A 20,824-nucleotide genomic window follows, 5' to 3' on the forward strand; every position below is an offset into this window, starting at 1 on the left:
CAGAGCCAGCTGTGGAGGATTTGTAGACAACATTTCACCAGGTCCTGGAATGCTAGAATTCAGTGATCCCTTCCAGATAACAAAGATGTAATTTGGACACTCAAATGAAAAAGCATATTAAACAGAGAGCACAGACTGGCAGAATAAAGTCTGCATTGGCCAAATACATGAAGCAGTACAAGACTCTGGAAAAAAGCTGACAATGTTTGAGGTTCAAAAGTGGCCTCTTTCAAGTACCACAGTACAACCAGAGACACATTCAGTATGTGTATCTCCTATGTCTTCAGGCATAGAAATCTCTGCTTTGTGCATGCAGCGACATCACTCACCAACTCACTACACTGGAACAGCACCTTGCACATAGACAATGTCCAGGAGATGACTGTCAGTGATGATGATGCATTGCATGGTACAAAGTGCCCAGCAGTGCCAGCAGGCTAACAGGTGTTCTGCCTCCTTCCTGAGCCACACCACAGGCCATCCTCAGGAACTTTCATGTGCTACTTGTTGTTCCTTAACAACAAGTAAACAAACCATAAAGAAATGCCATCATGTCCTTCAACTTGGAAGAAAGAAACACTGCCTTTAAAACAATGATTATTATCCAATAAAGTCTCCTTCAGCATTTGGATATTCAACTGTTCAATCTCCTCACTGGTGTGGTATTAGCTTTCAGAGACTGAGGAAGTTCTCCATGTGAGAACCACACCACTGTCTCCTCACTAGTGTGACATTTAAAGCCCTCATCTGTCCCTGCTTTCTGTGTGATTACAGGCTACACAGGATCTGTCTGATTTTTAAAGAAGAAAATTTGTCTTCCCGAGAACCCTTCAAGGAAATGACAGAATGAGGAGGGTGGAAGCAAAGACTATATCACCTACAAGTGAAAAAGCACAGCCAGACAGACACTCAGAAGAAAGCTTTTGAAATATATGGAATAAATATTATTTTGCTGCAGAAATATCTGTAAATAATATATATCTGGACGTATATTGTCTGCTGCAATGAAAGAGTTTCACTGGCCAAATGCATGAAGAAACACAAGAATTCAGATCAAAGCACAGATTGAAGGAAAGCTGGCAATGTTTGGGATTTATCTTATAGCCTTTACTCTATATTACTGATATCCTAAAGAATCAATGTTTTAAGACAACCTTTGACTCAGTGTGACAGATGTAGCCATAAATCAGAACATTCCAAAACTTTCTATGTAAGAACATTAATTTTGAAGATAAAATAATCATTCATTTGAATATTAAAACTTTATCAGTTAGCAGCATAGTAATAAAAAACTAACTTTAGTTGCAAGTACAATTTTTTTGCAGTATTTGGGTTTGAGCTTAAGACCTTATATTGCTGGGCAGGTACTTCTCTGCTCAACCATACCATACCACACCATATCTCTACCCCCGCTTTTTTTTTTCTATTTAGTCTTCCTGTTGTTGGGAGGGTAGTGCATACAATGCCACTGTATCTAATCTCCCTCTGTTGAATGGCTCATACTTGTCTGCCTGGGCTGGGCTGGCTTAGAGATTTGATCCTCTGTGTCAGTTTTCCATATATCTTAGGATGAGAGGAATGCATTACCTTGCCCAGCTCTAGGTTGAGAAGGAGTCTTGTGGTCCTTTCTATCTGAGCTGGCCTCAAACCTCAATCCTTCCTTTCGTCATCTCCCAAGTAGCTACAATTACAGACCTGAGCCACTGGCACCTGACTCAAACACAAAATCCTTAAAACACATTAACATCATGTTTTGAATGGTTTTTCTCAGACTGTCAGATATGAGGACTATACCTTTTTTTATTTTCTTGAATGTTTTGGCACTCCCCTACTTTCAGTAATTCTCTGTGTAACTGCAGTCGTTCCATTTCTATAATTCTTAAGAGATCATCACGTGACTGCAGCTCATTTTTCACCTCTGACAGTCCCGCCTCCATGGCCTGAATAAAAATATGAAAAATATTTCATGCCCATTTTTTTCATTATTACATATGATACATTTAAAATACCCACCATTGATAAACCAGATTTCTTTCAAAAGAACTAAAATTTAGTCTTTATTTGCTCTGTCTTACAGCATTCCACCCATTCCATCATTCATTTACTCAACAAATATTTACTGAGCTCTACTCACTCTGAGAACCCAAATAATGTAACTGTCCTCACTAAGCCTGTCATCCAGCATAAAGAACAATCAAGCACAACTGATCATCACATAAATATGGCGATATATTTACATATATATATACTTAAAAGAATGAAACATAAAAGCTCAAAAAAATGTGTAAAATTTGAATTGATGAAAATACTTTCCATTTGAGAAAGCCACCCATTGACAAAAGCCATCAGAATAATGGTGAAATTGGAAAGCAATGCATTGTAAACCAGTGGCAGCTGTGCTGAGTTTGTGGGGGCCATGTTTTGATCACCAGAGGCACTTGACAAACTCAGATGCTACTTGGTAGGATGGATAAGGAGAGAACTTCCTAAAAGCAGGACCCTGGAGATGAACCTTTGACCAATTTCTACATCTGGATGTGAAGAGATGAACAAACTAGCTATCTGTTAGCCCTTTTTTTTCTGAATAAAAGATAGCATCAACAGTTGGATCGCTGGTGGCTCACACCTATAATTCTAGCTACTCAAGCAGGCTGAAGATCTGAGGATCTCAGGTCAAAGCCATCCCAGTCAAAAAAAGTTTTATATCTAATTAACAAGCAAAAAGGTGGAAGTGGAGGAGTGGCTGAAATGGGAGAGTGCCAGCTTTGAGCGAAAAAGCCAAGTAAGAATATAAAGCCCTGAGTTCAAACCCCCATACCAAAACACACACACACACACACACACACACACACACACACACACACACACACACACACACACACACACACACACACACACACACACACACACACACACACACACACACACACACACACACACACACACACACACACACACCCCTCACTCCAAAACTCCAAAAACAAACAAAATATTTACATCATTTGTTTATTGTGGGAGTAAGGTAAGGGGCAGGAAAAGGAATAAATTTTGAAAGTGAAGGTTTGAAAGCTTACAAAGGGAACAGGACAGTTAGCCAATTGGAGAAATGCAGTTAGGCAATGTCGAATATCCTTTTCAGGTTCATACCTACTAATTTAAAAAATAATTATTTTTATGATTAATATGTTTTCTTTTTATTACCTTTAGCTGTACAAAGGAGTTGCCATTGAACAAAGCAGTTTATGAATACAGTGCACCTTGATCAATGCCACCCTTCTCAACATTCTCACTCACCCCCTCCCAACCTACCTCTTTACTTGCTTTTCTTAATTTTGTAGGATATAGGTTGATTTTTTAAAATAAGTTTTTTTATTGTGAAAATACTGTACAGAGGGATTATAGTTACATGAGAAAGGTAATGAGTACATTTCTTATCAAGCATTGTTGCCTCCTCCTTTGTTTTTCTCCTACCATCCCTTCCCTCCCCACCTCCACAACTACACTCCCCCCTACTTCCCGCCTAAATTGTAAAGTTCGTTTTTCAACATAGTGTCTTGTACATCTCATTGTTATTTGACTGCATGCTCTCTTCCCCCCTTCTTTTAATTTATCTACCTTTCTCCTGACCCTACCCCATCCAAGTTCCCATTTTCTGGTTTTTATTTTTTTTGAATTTTGCCTTTGCCTTTCTATTCTGAGTTCTCCCTTGAATCTACCTTATTTCAGTTAATACATTTGTATACACTTGTATACCACCTAATACACATACTTACAAGTTTATAAACTACCTCTAGCTTCTCCATATGAGCAATCTTGGTTTCTGGGCCTGATTGCTGATTGTTTTCTCTGGGAATTGAACCTAGGGCCTCAGTGCCTGTTAGGAAAGCACTCTACCACTAAGCTAATTCCTCAGCCCCTGTTGAACTATTTGCTACTGTAGCATCTGGCTGCTCTCTGCTATTGAGATAGATAGATAAGATAGTAGGGAAAGAATTTAACTTTATGTGGCATCCACTACTTTACTCAATTAAAGAAAGCACAACCAACACCAATAGTCATGGCCATGGAACATGAAGCTATGTGTAGAAATGTGGGCTTGCCTTTCCTGGGGCCCTTACTAATCCCAGGGCAATGGAAAGTAAGCTAGAGCTGGTTGAAATTCTGCAATGTGATAATAAAAGCATGTGTCTGTTTACTCTTCCTAGACAATAATATCCACCAGTGACACTTAGATATACTAAGGGGAAATAAAGTTACTTACCATGGCTACAAAGGCATGAGAATATATATTAATATTAAAACTTTTCTTTATACAGATAATAATTTGACAGATGAATATGCAAAAGCATTAAACTATAATTGATATCATTATATAAATTGGTTACAAAAATGTATGAAAAATTTGAAGGACTTTTATATTGATAAATTTAGATTTTTTTGACTTTGAGTTTGAATAAGGAGACTTGAGTTGACATAGGAACTAATGGATTTGAGGCTTTTCTTGAATAGTGCTGCTCTAGTGCCTTAATGAGACATTAACAAGCCAACAGAAAAGGTTAATTTCTGGGTGCCAGTGGTTCACATTTTTAATCCTAGCCACTCAAGAGACTGAGATCTGAGGATCATGGTTCAAAGCCAGCCCAGACAGGAAAGTCTGTGAAACCTCTAATTTTCAATTAGCTGTCAAAGAAAAGCTGAAATAGAGGTGTGGCTCAGTTGGTAGAGCACTTGCCTTGAGCAAAAACAGCTTAGGGACACAGCAGCAAGGGACTGAGTTCAAGCCCCAGGACAAAAATAGATGAGCAATTCTGGTATATTTGAAAAATGCCAATGGTTTATTTTTTTTCATGAGATCCTCATGGAAAATCCTGCACATTCAGAAGGTGAGTGTGGTACAGCATGGTAAATAGTGTGTGCAATGGAATTAAAATATATACACATACATTTCAAGGTTGGAGAATGACAAATGAGAAGATGTGATCCATGGGAAAATTCAGATGCAGCTGCCGTTAAAACATGTTGAAAGCTAACGGAACTGTTACATATAATGAATGGCAGTAATTCAAAGTGCATTACTTTTTTCTGCATTCATGTGCAAGATGTGGAACACAGTCAAATGGCAATTTTGGAAAAATAGAAGATGAATTTCTCATATAATATTATAGTTGCCTTATTATTTACTGCTAATTATTCCCATTTGGCCAAATACAACTTTTGTAAAACAAGTTTAAGGCCCATCTGTTTAGTCAGAAATCTGCCTAATGATTTGAGAGCAGCAGTGATTTTAAACATTTAAGTTAACAAACACATATAAATAATTTGATTTTTTTCACTTTGTTTTTACCTAAAACAAAAGGATGAGATATGAATAAAATGTGGAAATAAAATAAAATGTGGAAAAGGCATTATTTTCAAAAATTTTCCAAATGAATTTTTAAAAACTTAGTATTTTCCTGAGAGTAGAAATCTTAATTTTTTTAAGCAAGTTACTTTTAAAAAACAATTTTCATTAGAATCACAGATCTTTTCTTTTTCCAAACATGGGTCAGATTAATCTTGGTTCACTTCCTAATATATAGTGGATTGTTTTGAAAACTACAAGATGGAAAATCATTGTTTACATAATGTTCCTAGATCCCAAAATTATTTTTTTTATTTAATTTTATTTTATTTGTGAACATACTGTACAGAGGAGTTACAATTACATGGGCAGGATAATGCGTACATTTCTTACCAAGCACTGCAGCCTCCTCCTTTGTTTACCCTTCACATCCCTTCTCAGCCTCCCCCCTCCCCCCCAATCCCAATCCTTCTCCATCCCCCTCCTTCCCCCCCAAAAATTATTTTTAAATTTAAAAAAGTTCATAAAATATAGTTTTGGTAAAATATAACTTCCTCTGGAAACTTACACAAATATTAGCCCAAAGACCTCTATGTCAGAGGCCTGGTATTAGGAGGTGGTTGAACCTTAGGAAGGGGGCTTAGTGGGAAGCCTTCAATAACATAGCTTTGCAGGGTACTGTAGAGCTCCTCACCTCTTCCTCATTCCCTGTTTGGCTTCCTGGCCACAAATATTCGTTCTGCCTTATCACAGGCCCAAGGCAACAGTGACAAAAAGTATGGACTGTAATCTCAAATAAACCTTTTGTCTTTATAGGCTACATATGTCAGGCATTTTGTGATAGTGATGGAAAAAATGACTAACCCATCAATCAGCCAGAGAAGAATCACAAGGAATGATTCTAGATTGTCTAACCTTTGATAATTTCTAACCATGAAATCTCTACCACAGGCTTCTGGGAATGAAGAAGCAGAGGACCAGAGAAAACAGTGGGGACAGAGGATTGGATTTTAGGCATAGGTGTCTATAAGGAACTGTGTTCTAATGCACTGGTAATCCATTATTATCATGCTGTTGCAGAACCAAAGTGCACTCCAGAGGGGGAAAGAACTTGCAGCATTCCTGAAAAAGTGAGAATGCTTATGAAGATGAAAATGAACTGAATTGCCACATGTAGTAGAAAGCCAGCTTTCTCATCCCTGTGACTCTGTAGAAAAGATTTACACAACTCATGGGCAATGAAAGTTGGGAAATAAGTAAAAACCTTCACCTGGCACTGTCTTTGGTACATTTTCAGTTCTTGTAAAAGCTTCTGGTTTTCATCTTGTAACTTATTTCTGCTCAGTGCTATTTCGCTCACAGCTGATTTTAATTTTTCAATAATGAATTCATCTCTTTCACTGGTTTCAGCACCAGGGTCCGATTCACATGCCAGACGAGGAATTTCAGAGCTGCTGTCTTCCATGTACTGTTTTTTACCATTTAGTTGGGATTGGTAATTTTGTGCCTGTTTCTGAGAAAAGTGAAAACTGAATCAATTAAATGAATAAAGAATGTTATATTGAAGCTTCCATAAAGCCTAAGAATGAAAGAAAAGAATTAGCAAAAATAATCCTTAACTTTGTGTGTGTGTGTGTGTGTGTGTGTGTGTGTGTGTGTGTGTGTGTGTGTGTGTGTGTGTGTGTGTGTGTGTGTGTGTGTGTGTATACACATGAGCGTGAGGCCTGGGACTTGAACTCAGGACTTGAGTGCTGTCCCTTAAGCTTTTAGTTCCACAACAACATGATAATAATGTACTACCAGTACATTAGAACACAGTTCCTTATAGACACCTATGCCTAAAATCCAATCCTCTGTCCCCACATTTTCTCTGGTCCTCTGCCTTGTCATTTGGAGAAGACCTGTAGTAGAGATTTCATGGTTAAGAAATCATGAAAGGGTAGACAATCTAGAATCATTCCTTGTGATTCTTCCCTGGTTGATCCATGGGTTAGTCATTTTTCCATCACTATCACAAAATGCCTGACAAATGTAGCTTATAAAGAGAAGTTGTCTACCACTTAAGCTATCCTTCCACTTCTGGCTTTTTCTGGTGGTTAATTGGAAATAAGAGTCTCACATGCTTTTCCTGCCTGGGCTGGCTTTTAACCACAATCCTCAGATCTCAGTTTGCCATGTAGCTCTGTTTTACAGGTGTGAGCCACCAGCACCCAGCAAGTATATGTTTTGGTAACAGAGCTTGGCTTGTATAATGTAGTGTCAGATGGTATGTAACCCACTGCAAAGATGCAGAGCAGAGAAGGTGGCTTGAAAGGGAGGTCCTATTAAGCAAGAAAGAAAAGAGGAAGCTGGAAGCTATCACAAGAGGGTAATTCTGAATTCAGTTATACAATAGTTGAAAAACACCTCACACCTCTGTGGACAAAAATGAAACAGAAACAGCTGGATTGTAAGGGGAAAAGCTGACTAGTACATATTACAAGGATGAATAATTTTATGTGTATTGGTAATGGGGCTTGAACTCAGGGCCTGGGCACTATCCCTTAGCTTTTTGAATCAAGGCTGGCACTGTACCATTTGATCCACACTTCTTCTTCTGACTTTGAATTGGAGATAAGAGTCTCACAAACTTTCCTACCTTGGCTGGCTTCAAACAGTGATCCTTTGATCTCAGCCTCCTATTACAGGAATGAAACACTGGTAGCCAACTAACAATTTTTAATGTGTAAAACTTCCACACATCAGTAAGAATTCAACACAAAAGAATGGGCCATGAATGAATAGGCAGTTCTAGAAGATGACATTTTTGAGACAGTTTTGTTATGTGGTTCAGACTATCTTCTAATTTGTGATTCTCCTGCCTCTGCCTCCTAGGGGCTGGGATTAGAGTGGTGCAGCTCCATGTCCAACTGAAGATACAACTCACTTAATGACATAACAACAATGGAGTTTTAACGGCCATCAGGTTTTCAGGTGCGTAAAGTAATTCACCTTTACAGCTATTTCAAGTATTAATGACTGCACCCACCATTAGACCTAGTCTGGTTATTTTACCTCAGTTTGCATTTCTATCACAGACTGAATGTTGTATATTTAGCCTCTAGGTTTCTAAAAACATTAGATAATAGTATAAGACAATTTACCTGGAATTGATTGCATTTTTCAGACAGTAACTTTTGTTGTGCATCTAAAGAAACCAGGTGAGTCTGATACAGTATCTCTTGCTTGTCCCATTCTCGTGACTTTGCTCTGAATTCCTTTGAAAAAGTGGGGGCAAATATTATTCATTTAAAGCCTAGTAGTAAGGCTTCTTTCATTTATGCATCTTGATTCTGAAAAATTCATTCTTTTCATTCATTCTTTTCCTCTTAGAAAAACAACCAGAAAAATAAAGTACCAAATCATTCACCGGATTTACTAGTAAAGGCTGAGTATCTCTTACCTGAAGCACCTGGTAACAAGGGTGCCCACATTTCAGATTTTGGAATATTTGTTTGAACACGATGTTACCCAAATGAAACCACACAATTCTTTCTTTAATAGACTTTTTACCTGTTACCTGCAGGTAGTTTTATGTGATACTTTTTAGTGAACTGTGTTCTAGTGGCAACTCACCACTGTAAAAGTTAAGGTGTGGACTCTCCACTGTGGGCATTATGTCAATGCTCAAAAAGTTTGAGATTTTGGAGCATTCATGATTTCAATTAAGGATGTTGAAATTGTATCTTTCAATTCTTGCCAGGAACATTAGAGTCTGTAGCTTGATTGTTGTATAAATATTAAATGCTGTAACAAGCAGAAGCTGCATTTTTTCCCTACAGTCCTGAGGATAGAACTGAGCACCTTCCTATCTGCAGCAAGCACTCTACCACTATGCTATGCTGCCACCAGCCCATGCTTCATTTGTTGAAGCATGTTGTGGCTCACACAATCCTTGCTCCTCAGGAGGCTGAGATCAGAGAATCTCAGCTCCAAGCTAGCCAGTTGGAACAGCCAAATCCATGAAATTCATATCCTAGATAACTAGTAAAGAGTCAGAGTGGAGGTGTGGCTCAAGTCCTAGAGGTCTGAGGTGAAGCCTGAGGTCCTTAATTCAAAGCCCCAGTACTAGCAACAAAATAAAAACCAAAAATCATGAATCTCTTTAAGAGATAGAAACAGGAGGATCATGGTTGAACCAATCCCTGGCAAAGTTAGCACCAGACCCTCTCTGAAAAACTAAAGCATGAGTACTGGGGCTGTGGCTCAAGTGGCAGAAGTTACTGCCTAATTGTGATGACCATGAGTTCAGTCCACACTGTCACAAAAACAAACAACAAAGGCCATAGATCTCTCTGATAACAGATGGTGCTTAATAATAACAGAGTTCTAAATAACATTTGGTATCAAAACTAGTTTCTTTTTAGTTCTCAACAGAAGTTTTTCCATTCTTCCATTCCCTACAGTGAGGGAATATGCTCCCCTGTTATTTAAGGAAGTGAGCTGAATGTTCTCTCCTCCTCCAAATGACTGGTGGGATGGAATCTGAGGTTGGGGCTTTAGGCGGTAATTGTGTTATGATGTTATGAATGGGATTAGCATCCTTCTTATAAAAGATAAAATGAGCTGCTTCTCCTGTTCCTTCTCCAGATACAAGAGGAGATGACCGGCCTTGGTTTCCTAACCAAGAAAAGGGCCACACCAGAACCTGACCATTCCAGGACTTTGCATTTGGGTTTCCAACTTTCAGAGCTGTTGTTTATAGCCAGTCCATGCTATTATATAAAAGCAGCCTGAACAAAGACTTTATCCACTGTGGCTTTCAAAACTGTCCAAGGTAAAGCCAACATCAACTAATTCTTGGAAACAGAAAAACCCACTGCAGCTTCAATTAGACAGTGCCAGCTGAGCCACCTAGGGAAATAATGATGGAATTAATTCTTCAAGTGTTTGTTTAAGTAGTGTGGTCATAAAATATGATAATTACTTAACAACTTAATAACATGAACAAAGGTTATAGCTTTGGAGGCACCAAGGAAAATTTCACTACTTCTCAATTTTGCGTAGGGCTTTTCTTTCTGTCCAGGTTTCAGGCAATTTAATGCTAAGGATTTTCCATTTTATTACTTTTCTATTACTACAGTGCCTGACAAAGTATCAGCCATCATTTATTTGCCCTCAACATACAAACAAAAGCATGGTGTTCACATACCCTAGAACTCAAACTTTTCTTATCAAAGAAGATAATATGATTAGGAACAAATTTGTAGATATTAAGTCCATGGCCATATATTACTATATAAAACCACTGTATTGATCCATTCATTTACTGAAGGGCATCTGGGTTGGTTCCATATCTTAGCTATGGTAAATAATGCTGCAGTACACATATTCATGCTCGTAGCTTTAGTGTGGTCTTGTTTTGGATCATTTGGGTAAATGCCCAATTGCTGGGTCATAGGGGAGCTCTATGGGGAGTCTTCTGAAGAACCTCCATACTGCTTTCCAAAGTGGTTGAACAAGTTTACATTCCCACTAACAATGCAGTAAGGTTCCCTTCTGTCCACATTCCCTCCAGAAACTGTTGTTATTAGAGTTCTTGATTATAGCCATTCTAACTGGGGTGAGGTGGTATCTCAGTGTTGTTTTGATTTGCATTTCTTTTATGGCTAGAGAGGTTAAGCATTGGTATATATATATATATATATATATATATATATATATACACACACACACACACATATATATATATATATATATATATATATATATATATATATATATTCAATGGAATGCTATGCCCCCATCAGAAAGAATGACAGTGCCCCATTTGTTAGGAAATGGAAAGACTTGGAAAAAATTATAAGTGAAGTAAGCCAGGCCCAAAGAAAAATAGGTCCCATGGTTTCCCTTATTTGCAATAACTAGTATATGTCTGAGTCAAGAAGAAAAGGTCAGATAAGTTGATGTTAGGGGAATGAACCCCAAGATAAGTATTCAAAATTTTTTTTTGTTTTTTTTTCCTTTCATGCAATTGTTTCTAACATATTTATAAGATGATTTCTATGTTGCTTTGTATGTCCCTCCCCCACGGTATAACCCATGCTTTCACTGTATTTGATGTTGGTATAATTTGTGGAGGGGAAGGGAAAAAACAAATCGTTTAACTAGGGATACAGGTGGACCCATTGCAACAATGAGATGTACAAGTCGTTATGTCGAAAAATGAACTTTACAACTTTGGTGGGGGGAGGATCGGGTGGGGAAGGGGAGAGTATGGGAAGGGATGGGAAGGGGAAACAAAGAGAAGGCAACAATGCTTGATAAGAAATGTACTCATTATCTTACCCATGTAATTGTAACTCCTCTGTATGGTATTCTCACAATAAAAAAAATGAAAGAAAAAAAACCCACTGCATTGATGTTTCCAATCCTGAGTTCAGTAATATCTATTAAACACCTTGTAACCACCAGGGACTGTGGATAGGAGAGAATTTGGGACAATTACCTGTTTTTAAAAATTCTTTGAAAGAAAAAAAAACTGTTGGTGAGAATGTAAAGTTGTTCAACCTCTCTGGAAAACAGTATGAAGATTCATCAAAAGACTAAACAGAGCTCCCCTATGACCCAGCAATTCCACTCCTGGGCACTTACACAAATGAGAACAAACAAAGCCACACTAAAGCTACTAGCACAACCGTGCAGCATTATTTACTATAGCTAAGATATGGAATCAACCCAGATGCCTTTCAGTAGATGAATGCATCAGGAAAATGTGGTATATATACACAATGGAATTCTATGCTTCCATCAGAAAGAATACCATTGCTCCATTCGTAAGGAAATGGACTTTGAAAAAATAACATTCAGTGAAGTAAGCCAGACCCAAAGAAAAGTAGGCTCCATAGTTGCCCTCATTTGTAATAATTAGTATACACCTAGAGGTATGCACTAGAGGATCACAATAGCTCAACAGCTATGTACATATGACCATATAAAATGATGATAATTGAAATGAACTTCACTATATGGAAACAAGAGGGTTTTTTTGTTGCTTTTTCTGTTTCTTTTTTTAATGTACTGTTTGCAATATTTCTTTTGTCTTTCTTTTTTTCTCCTCTGGTTTATTCCCTGTGGTCACTGTTTCTGATTTCAGTATGCTTTATCTTGCATATAAGTTTATCTGATTTGGGGAAGGGAAGGGGAATCACAGAGTAGGATTCACAAAAGGTGAACCAATGCAACAGTGATATTCACTAGACATTATATTGGAAATGAACTACAACTTGGTGTTGGGGGGAGGAAAGGAGCTAGAGGGAGGGAAAGTGGGAGAAAATAAGGGAGGAGTAACAGTGTTTGAAAAGAAATGTACTCATTACATTACCTATGTAACTGTAACCCCTTGGAACATCACCTTTACAATAAAATTAAAAGAAAAAATAGTCAAGTAATTAGAGACATGTATATATAAACAAGTAATTTTACAGTATAGTAAGTAAAACAATACTGTCACATAAAAGCCATGCAGATATTTCCCTTATTATGTTAAATTGGAATATGGTTCATTTGGCTAGATGGTTTATATTGTATTGAAAGCTGAAATGACTGAGCTGGCCAGGCTGAAAAATAAATTTTCTAACTTAGAGAACAAAAGCTATACCTTGCTTAAAATAAGATCATACAGAAATTATTTATTTTTATTGAAAATGTGATGAGTGGGGGGGGAGGGTTACAGTTACATAAGTAAGGTAATGAGTACATTTGTTTTTAGTCATTGTTACCCTTCCCCTTATTATCTCCCACTTACCCTTCCCCCACAAGTTGTACGTAAGTATCAATGTTGTGAGTATTGGTGTTGCTTTGGTTCATCCTTTGTCCTGTGATCCCCTTTCCCTTCCACATATCAAATAATAATATATAAGACACAAGATACAGGGGCTGGGAAGGTGGCTCAGTGGTAGAGCGCTTGCCTTGCATGCCTGAGGCCCTGGGTTCGATTCCTCAGCACCATATAAGCAAAAAGAAAAGACACAAGATACAGGAAACTAAGAGAAATGAAAATAAAAACCCACAAACTACATACAGGGTATAAGAACCACCTCTTGTTTCCACATATAGGAGTTCATGTTGATAAGCTTCATTATATATAGTCCTATGCACTAAGCAGTTGGGTTATTGAGATCCCATGTTAAGAATATCATAGCCATAGTCTAGTTCTTATAAATGAAGGAAATAATGCAACCTACTTTTCTTTGGGTCTGGCTTACTTCACTTAATATGATTTTTTCCCCAAGTCTTTCCATTTCCTTCCGAATGGAGCAATTACATTCTTTCTGAAGGAAGCAAAAACTCCATTGTGTATATATACCACATCTTCTTGATCTATTCATCTACTGAGGGGCATCGGGGTTGGTTCCATATCTTAGCTATGGTAAATAATGCTGCAATAAACCTGGTTGTGGTGGTAGCTTTAGTATGGCGTTGTTTGTGATCATTTTAGTAAATTCCCAGGAGTGGGATTTCTGGGTCATGGGGGAACTCTATGTTTAGTCTTTTGAGGAACCTCCATATTGCTTTCCAGAGTGGTTGGATAAGTTTATATTCCCACCAACAGTGTAGTAGCGTTCCCTTTTGACCACATGTCCACAAGCATCTGTTATAGTTTTCTTGATAATGGCCATTCTAACTGGTGTAAGGTGGAATCTCAAAAGTTGTTTTGATTTGCATTTCTTTTGTAGCCAGAGATGTTGAGAAATTCCTCATGTGTCTCTTGGCCATTCATATTTACTCTTCAGAGAAGTGTTTACCTCACTTTTTAATAGATGGTTGTTTCTTTGGGAGTTTGTTTTTGGAGAATTTAATTTCCTGAGCTGCAGGTATATTTTAGATATGAGGCCCTTGTCTGTTGTATGGCTAGTGAAGATCTTCTCTTAGTACAGGATGTTTCGATATATCTTGCTAGCTAAGTCCTTTGCCAGGCAGAAGCTCGGCAGTTTAATGCAATTCCATTTATCCAGCCTTTCTTTGATTTGTTGTCTCTAGGTCTTTATTAAGAAAGTTTCAACCTGTGCCAAAGAGTCCTAGTGTTTTTCCTACTCCTTCCTGTAGTGTTTTCACGGTATCTGCTTTTACCTCAAGGTCTTTGATCCATTTGGAACGGATTCTGGTGCAGTGTGATATTTAAGGATCTAACTTTAGTTTTCTACACTTGTTTAGCCAATTCTGCCAGCACCATTTGTCGAAGAGGCTGTCTTTCTTTCATCTTACTTTTGGCTCTCTTGTCAAAGATTAGGTGGCCACAGGTCTGTGGATTCATTTCTGGGTCTTCAGTTCTATTCCATTGGTCCTCATGCCTGGTCTTGTGCCAGTACCAAGCTGTTTTTATTACTATAGTTTTGCAATAGAGTTTGAAGTTTGGTATGAAACTTTTAATTTTATAAATTTACAAGTCCCCAAACAAACAAAGAAGAAATTGGTAAGTTAGGAATATCTAATAATAATTAAGGTGATTTGAACTGAATCATGGTAAAAGGTTAGAGAAACATTCCTAGGCATATTTCTAAATATTCAAGAAATATTTTATGATAAACTGACTATATTTACAGTCCATTTAAAGTTTTGACTGGTTCTGATACTCAGCAATATAAAAATCAGGTAAAGAAAAACAAGAGGCTGGGAAGGTGGCTCAGCGGTAGAGCGCTTGCCTTGCATGCCTGAGGCCCTGGGTTCGATTCCTCAGCACCACATAAACAAAAAAGAAAAAAAGCCGGAAGTGGCTCTGTGGCTCAAGTGGTAGAGTGCTAGCCTTGAGCTGAAGAGCTGAGAGACAGCGCCCAGGCCCAGAGTTCAGGCCCCACGACCGCCCCCCCCCCAAAAAAAAAAAAAAGAAAGAAAAACAAGAGTCAGTTGGATGTTGGTGGCTTACACTTGTAATTCTAGTTATTTAGTAGGCTGACATATAAGGATGGTGACTCAAGCCACCCCAGGCAGAAAAGTTTGCTATATTCCATCTCCAATAACTATCAAAAACCTGTTAGAGGAATGGCTCAGGTGATACAGCAGGCTCTCAGGAGGGAGCCAGGGAGAGAGGGCTGGACAGATGGATGGATGGATTGATAGACAGAGGAATCTTCAATAATAACAACAAATTTACAAAATTAGTGTCAATAGAAAATGGGTCTAGATGTGCCTAGTGGAAGATGGATGACATTAAAAAAGTAATGCAATCCAGATTTTTAAAGTTTATTTGAATTTAATTTAAAAAGGTGTCTTTGGGCTAAGTAATCAAAATTTAGTCAAGGCTAACAAACATTAAATACCTTGTGTTTACTGATATTTTTGCAACAGGGCCTCAGCCCAGGATGGCTTTGAACTCACTATCTTCCTGCCTCAGCCTCCCAGGCAACAGAAAACATATGGGTGTTACCATCCACTGCTAAGTAAGGATCTTTCTGATAGATAATACACATACTTAGCATGGTCTAAACGAAAACCTCAAATAATCTCACAAAATAGCTATAGGAATGGGTATGAGCATATCAGCAGGTCCCCGGACAGTGCTGGCTTCTGTGGTGATGCAACTGTGCTGGTTTCAAGTCTGGTGAGCTGGAGAGTCTGGCTAGGGGTGTGGGTCCATGTGGAGACCCACAGAACTTCCTCAGAACTTCGGTGGAGACTGGAGGTGCCAGCTGGGCCTCAGACCATCTAGAGTTTCCTAGGCCTCCAGAGAAAGTTCTCCAAGACTACAAAATCTTTCCCGATCTTTATGGTGGAGATTATGTCATGGTCATTAAAATTAGAACTTTTTGTATTTTAAACTGTGTAGTAAACATTAGGAGATGGTCTTTAGTGATCACTATGTGTCAGGGATTCTCCAAACTTCCACTTGTAAGATGGCTTTGATTTTTTCTTAGGAAATTTTCCATACTTTCATGAAAGCAGTAAGTAAATGAAACCACTTAGTGTATACTCTTCACTCAGTTTAGTTCCATTAACTCAGTCTGTTTCCTTAGTCTCTCCAATCTTTTTGGTAGAGTATTTTAAGGTAAATTCTTGACCTTATGTATTTTAACACCTAAATGTTTTAATGTTCATCCATCCATTGATCCATCCATCCATCTGTACACACAATATAAATATTTCCTTAACTACAATGTCATCTATATAAGGTATTTTAAAGCTCCATTTACTGATTTAAAATAATCTGTCCCTGCTTCTGTCACTACAAAAGAGTAAGATATGCATGCTTTTTTGAGACGGAAAACTTGCTGACAAGTAGATTCAAAGTAAAACTGTCCAGCTCTGACACATGCAGATGCTATAAGCAAAAACAAAACAAAAAAAACCCTAATTACCTGAGATAACTTGTATCTATAGTGTGCTTAAAGTTTTTGTGTAAGTATAAATATACTAAAAATTTTGCTATTAATTTTCTCTATGTTTTCAAGAGACACATTTTATAAAAATACTTAATTCCCACTATTGCACTGTTGGTGGGAATGTAAACTATTACCACCACTCTGGACAGCAATTTTGTGTTTTCTAAACATAGATCTTCCCTAAGACTCGGCCATACCACTCCTGGCCGATCTACCCCAGAACACCACAAACCAGAATACCATAAACATACTTGCACATCCATGTTCACTGCTGCACTATTCACAATAGCCAAGTTATGGAAACAGTCTAGATGTCCTACAATGGATGAGTGGATCCAAAAAATGTGGTACTTATACACAACAGAATTTTAAACAGCCATTAAAAAGAATGAATTTGTTATTTGTTATCATATTAAGTGAGGTGAGCCAAGCTCAGAGAGACAAATGGCACATGTATTCTTCACATGAAGTTAGACCTAAAATATACTGAGCCATGATAATTTAGGGATCTAAGTCATTCCCATACAATGAGACCAAAGAAGCATATTCTTAGGAGAGGAACACAAAGGCACAATGTCTATGTGTATCTGATCATATAACATAATATTTATCAAAATGAACTCCAAGAAAGGGAAACAAGAGGCTTTTTTTCTTCGCTGCTGTTTTTGTTTTCTTTTTTTGTTGTTCTGTTTGTTTATATATCTTTGAGAGGGTAAGGAGAGGCACAGAAATGGAGGGCCAAAGGGTGAACAAATGCATCAATGGTATTCACTGGATACTATGTTGAAAATGAAGTACACACTTATGGGTGGGGTGTGGAAGGGGAAAACTGGGAGAAAGTGAGGGAAGGGGTGACATTGTCCAAAAAGAAATGTACTCTTTACCTGACTTATGTAACCGTAATGCATCTGTACATCACCTTTATTATAACAATATTTTTCTTTAAAAAAAGAACTGGGCATTATCTAGTAAAATATAAAATTTGCAAGACTCTTATAGGTAAATTCCAGGGCTCCCTACAAAAGTTATACAACAGAATGGTTTTAGGGCTGTGATCTCAGATCTTCTTTTCCCTTGCTATAATAGGTATTGTGGAACTGAAGAGTAAGGTAATGATTATAAGACAGGACAATGATAGGAGGAAAAGCCTAGGGCAGGTCTGGGATGCACTGTTAAAATGAAGAGAAAGGCCAGACCCAAGGTTCATAAACATAACTAACCTTAAGTCGGATGTCTGTCATGCTTGTAATCCTACCTACTCGGTAGGCTGAGATCTGAGGATAGAAGCTCAAAGCCAGCCCAGATGGAAAAAGAATCCATGAGATTCTTATCTCCAATTAACCAGCACAAATTTGGAAGTAGAGGTGTAGCTCATCCATTTTCTCAAGTGGTAGAACACCTGCCTTGAGCAAAAAAGCTAAGGAAGACTGGGAGGACCTGCATTTAATTTCCACTACTGGAATCAAACTAAATCAACCAAAATGGCTATCTAACCTAAGCAGAGACACAGGGCTATTCCCAACCAATGAGTAGAAGAGAGTGAGATCCCTGGTGGGGATGGGGGCTGAGGTTGAGGGCTTGAGAAGAACAAAGATGTAAGGGTCATCATGGGGACAATTAAGAAATAACTGATCCCCAGCACTGCAAGGAAACAAATTAAATTTGGAACTTCAATGCTTGATAAATTCACAAAATATCAACATGTATCACCTTGTTTGCATAGCTAGTTAGCTCCTTATCTGAATTTAAATTGAATCTTCTGAATTTATATTTGTATTTCTCTGTGATGGATATATAGACAGTTTTTTGGGTTTTGGCTCTTTTTTTCTAGACAAATCATATAGTCCTGAGCTACATTCCCAGCTCTTCAAAAGAACCCTGCTTATGCGTTAACCAGACCAAAATAAATTGGTAATGCTAATAACACACACACACACACATACACACACACATACACACTGAGCAGCAGTGGGAACCAGCGGAAGTCAGACAGCAGGGATTTATAGCAGAGTCTGTCTTCTGTTTTATGACTTATAGCATGAACATCTAGGAGTACAGGGAAATAAATGGCTATTGTGTTTTCTCTAAGGCTGAAAAGTTACAATGATGTGAATAAGTGCCTTTATGACATAGTGGATCTCTTAAGAGACTGAGATTTTCCAAGTTCTCAGTGATATAGAACAAATGAATTGGAGTGGTACTATGCCTTTAAGAAAAAACTCTGTGACTTCAAGCTCTGCTTTGAAAATGTTTTGAGGCTTCACTGGAATTGAAGTACCTAATAGTTAAATGGCCACTAAAAGATTTATTAGATATTCGCTTTAACTGACCCCAGGGGTGTCCTTCAATTTCACTCAGCATCTGCAGTTTCTTTGAAGTTTTTGCTTCTTGTGTGTGTGTGTGTGCTATTCCCAAAATGCTGATACATATAAAAGATGTATAAATCAAAGTGATGTTTTAATTCATTAAGTGCTCGAATGGAAGGTGCCCTGAGAAACTCCATTCCTTGAGAGGCTGCTGTGTAATGTCCCCTCTACATCAATGGAAACTCATCTTTGGTGCACTTGAAGAATCAAAGAAAATGAATCTCACCTCTAATTTTTGGTTCAAATTGCTCAGTTCAAAGGGCATTTCTTCTTTGTGAGGGATTTCTTTTCGGCCAATTTTGTTTTGCTTCATCTGGTGTAATCTCAGCTTTTCAAAGTTATTGGTTAGTTGAGAAAACTGTTAAGCAATAGAAACACACACACGTTACCATTAGCAATTATTTCCAGGTTGATTTCATTTTTTCTAGTCCTGATTAGAAAGTGTAGTAAAACTCAAATGTTCCCATTAGTGAAGACAGAAGCAGTTATTAAAAATAAATTATTGAAGCTGAATACAACTTCGTGCTTATGTAAATGTGGGACTTGGTTTCACTTTTTAACCGTATGTAGCACAGCTCACTATTTTTAGATGACAGGGTTTTTTTGTTTTTGTTTTTATTTTTTGTCGGTCTTGGGGCTTGAACTCTGAGCCTGAGCGCTGTCCCTTGACTCTTCAGCTCAAAGCGAGCACTCTACCACTTGAGCTACAGCGCCACTTCTGCTCACAATTTTTAAAAACCAATTTTTTCATGCTTTTATTCAGAGCTATCTTGTGTTAACACTTGTGTTAACAATTTTAATTCCAGTAACTCAATCTATAAAATAGACAGCTTAAGACAGTATAGAAAAAAGCCAGCAGAGGCCAATCAGGGGAGGCTCACTGGGCCTGCTGCAGAGGGGAGGAGGGGGGAATGGTGGAGGAGGCAAGGGGTTCAGGAACACATTCTCAGGGTTGCTGTGTGGACAGATGGTAGGTGTGTGGCCATTAGCTTCCAGCAATGGACTTGTAACAGTGACTGACTGAAAAATGAATGCAATCAGGTTTATACTGCAACCAAGAAAATTGGCTATTTAACTAAAAAGACAGTAATGTGTGTGTGTGTGTGTGTGTGTGTGTGTGTGTGTGCGTGTGCGTGTGTGTGTGTTCCAGTACTGGGGTTTGAATTCAGGGCCTCAACACTGTTCCCTAACTTTTTTTGCTTAAAGCTTGCACTCTACTTCTGGCTTCTTGCTGGTTATCTGAAGATTAAGTATCTCACAGGTTTGGTTGGCTTCAGATGGCAATTCTCAGATCTCAGTCTCCTGAGTAGCTAGGATTACAGGTATGAGCCACCAGTGCCTGGCTTGTGTTTATTAAATTAACATTGAAATAACTCTAGGTTCACAAGAAGTTTCAAAGTTCTTATTTATAGACAGGTTCTAGGCTCATTTCACTCAGTTTCTTTAAATCTATACCTCTTCCTGAATATTAAATAGAGGAATTTGTAAGAAAATTGGTGAGAAAGTTACATGTACAATTCTATGTCATTTTCTCACACATAGGATCCAAGTGACTGCAATCAAATAAAGATACAGAGCTAGGGGTGAGGAGTGCAGCTTGGGGATACAGCACATGTTTAGCTTGGAGGAAGCCCTGGCTAATCTATGACCACAAAGATGGATTTCAAGCTACCCACTGAGAGTCACACTCATCCATTCACTCTCCTACTCTTTTTGTGATGAACAGGGGGGTTAGAGTAACATAAGTAAGGTAAGGAGTA

The 20,824-nt window shown here is 38.1% G+C and overlaps 1 protein-coding gene across 5 annotated transcripts in view; it reads right to left on the reverse strand.

Annotated features, from left to right (window-relative positions):
- Deup1 (deuterosome assembly protein 1) overlaps positions 1-20,824 on the reverse strand; it is an 82,341-nt gene that overhangs the window by 40,737 nt on the left and 20,780 nt on the right. For 4 of the 5 annotated variants that reach the window (XM_069989533.1, XM_069989530.1, XM_069989529.1 and 1 more), the window contains exons 5-8: positions 19,291-19,422; positions 8,485-8,598; positions 6,612-6,854; positions 1,795-1,940 (exon numbers count right to left, since the gene is read on the reverse strand). In XM_069989533.1, coding sequence (XP_069845634.1) covers positions 1,795-1,940; positions 6,612-6,854; positions 8,485-8,598; positions 19,291-19,422 — 635 coding nt within the window. The remainder of the gene's footprint in view (positions 1-1,794; positions 1,941-6,611; positions 6,855-8,484; positions 8,599-19,290; positions 19,423-20,824) is intronic. The other variant, XM_069989532.1, reaches the window with a different exon arrangement.

The sequence above is a fragment of the Dipodomys merriami genome, unplaced genomic scaffold (assembly GCF_024711535.1).
Source record: "Dipodomys merriami isolate MVZ:Mamm:240054 unplaced genomic scaffold, mDipMer1.0.p SCAF_38, whole genome shotgun sequence".
NCBI lineage: Eukaryota > Metazoa > Chordata > Mammalia > Rodentia > Heteromyidae > Dipodomys > Dipodomys merriami.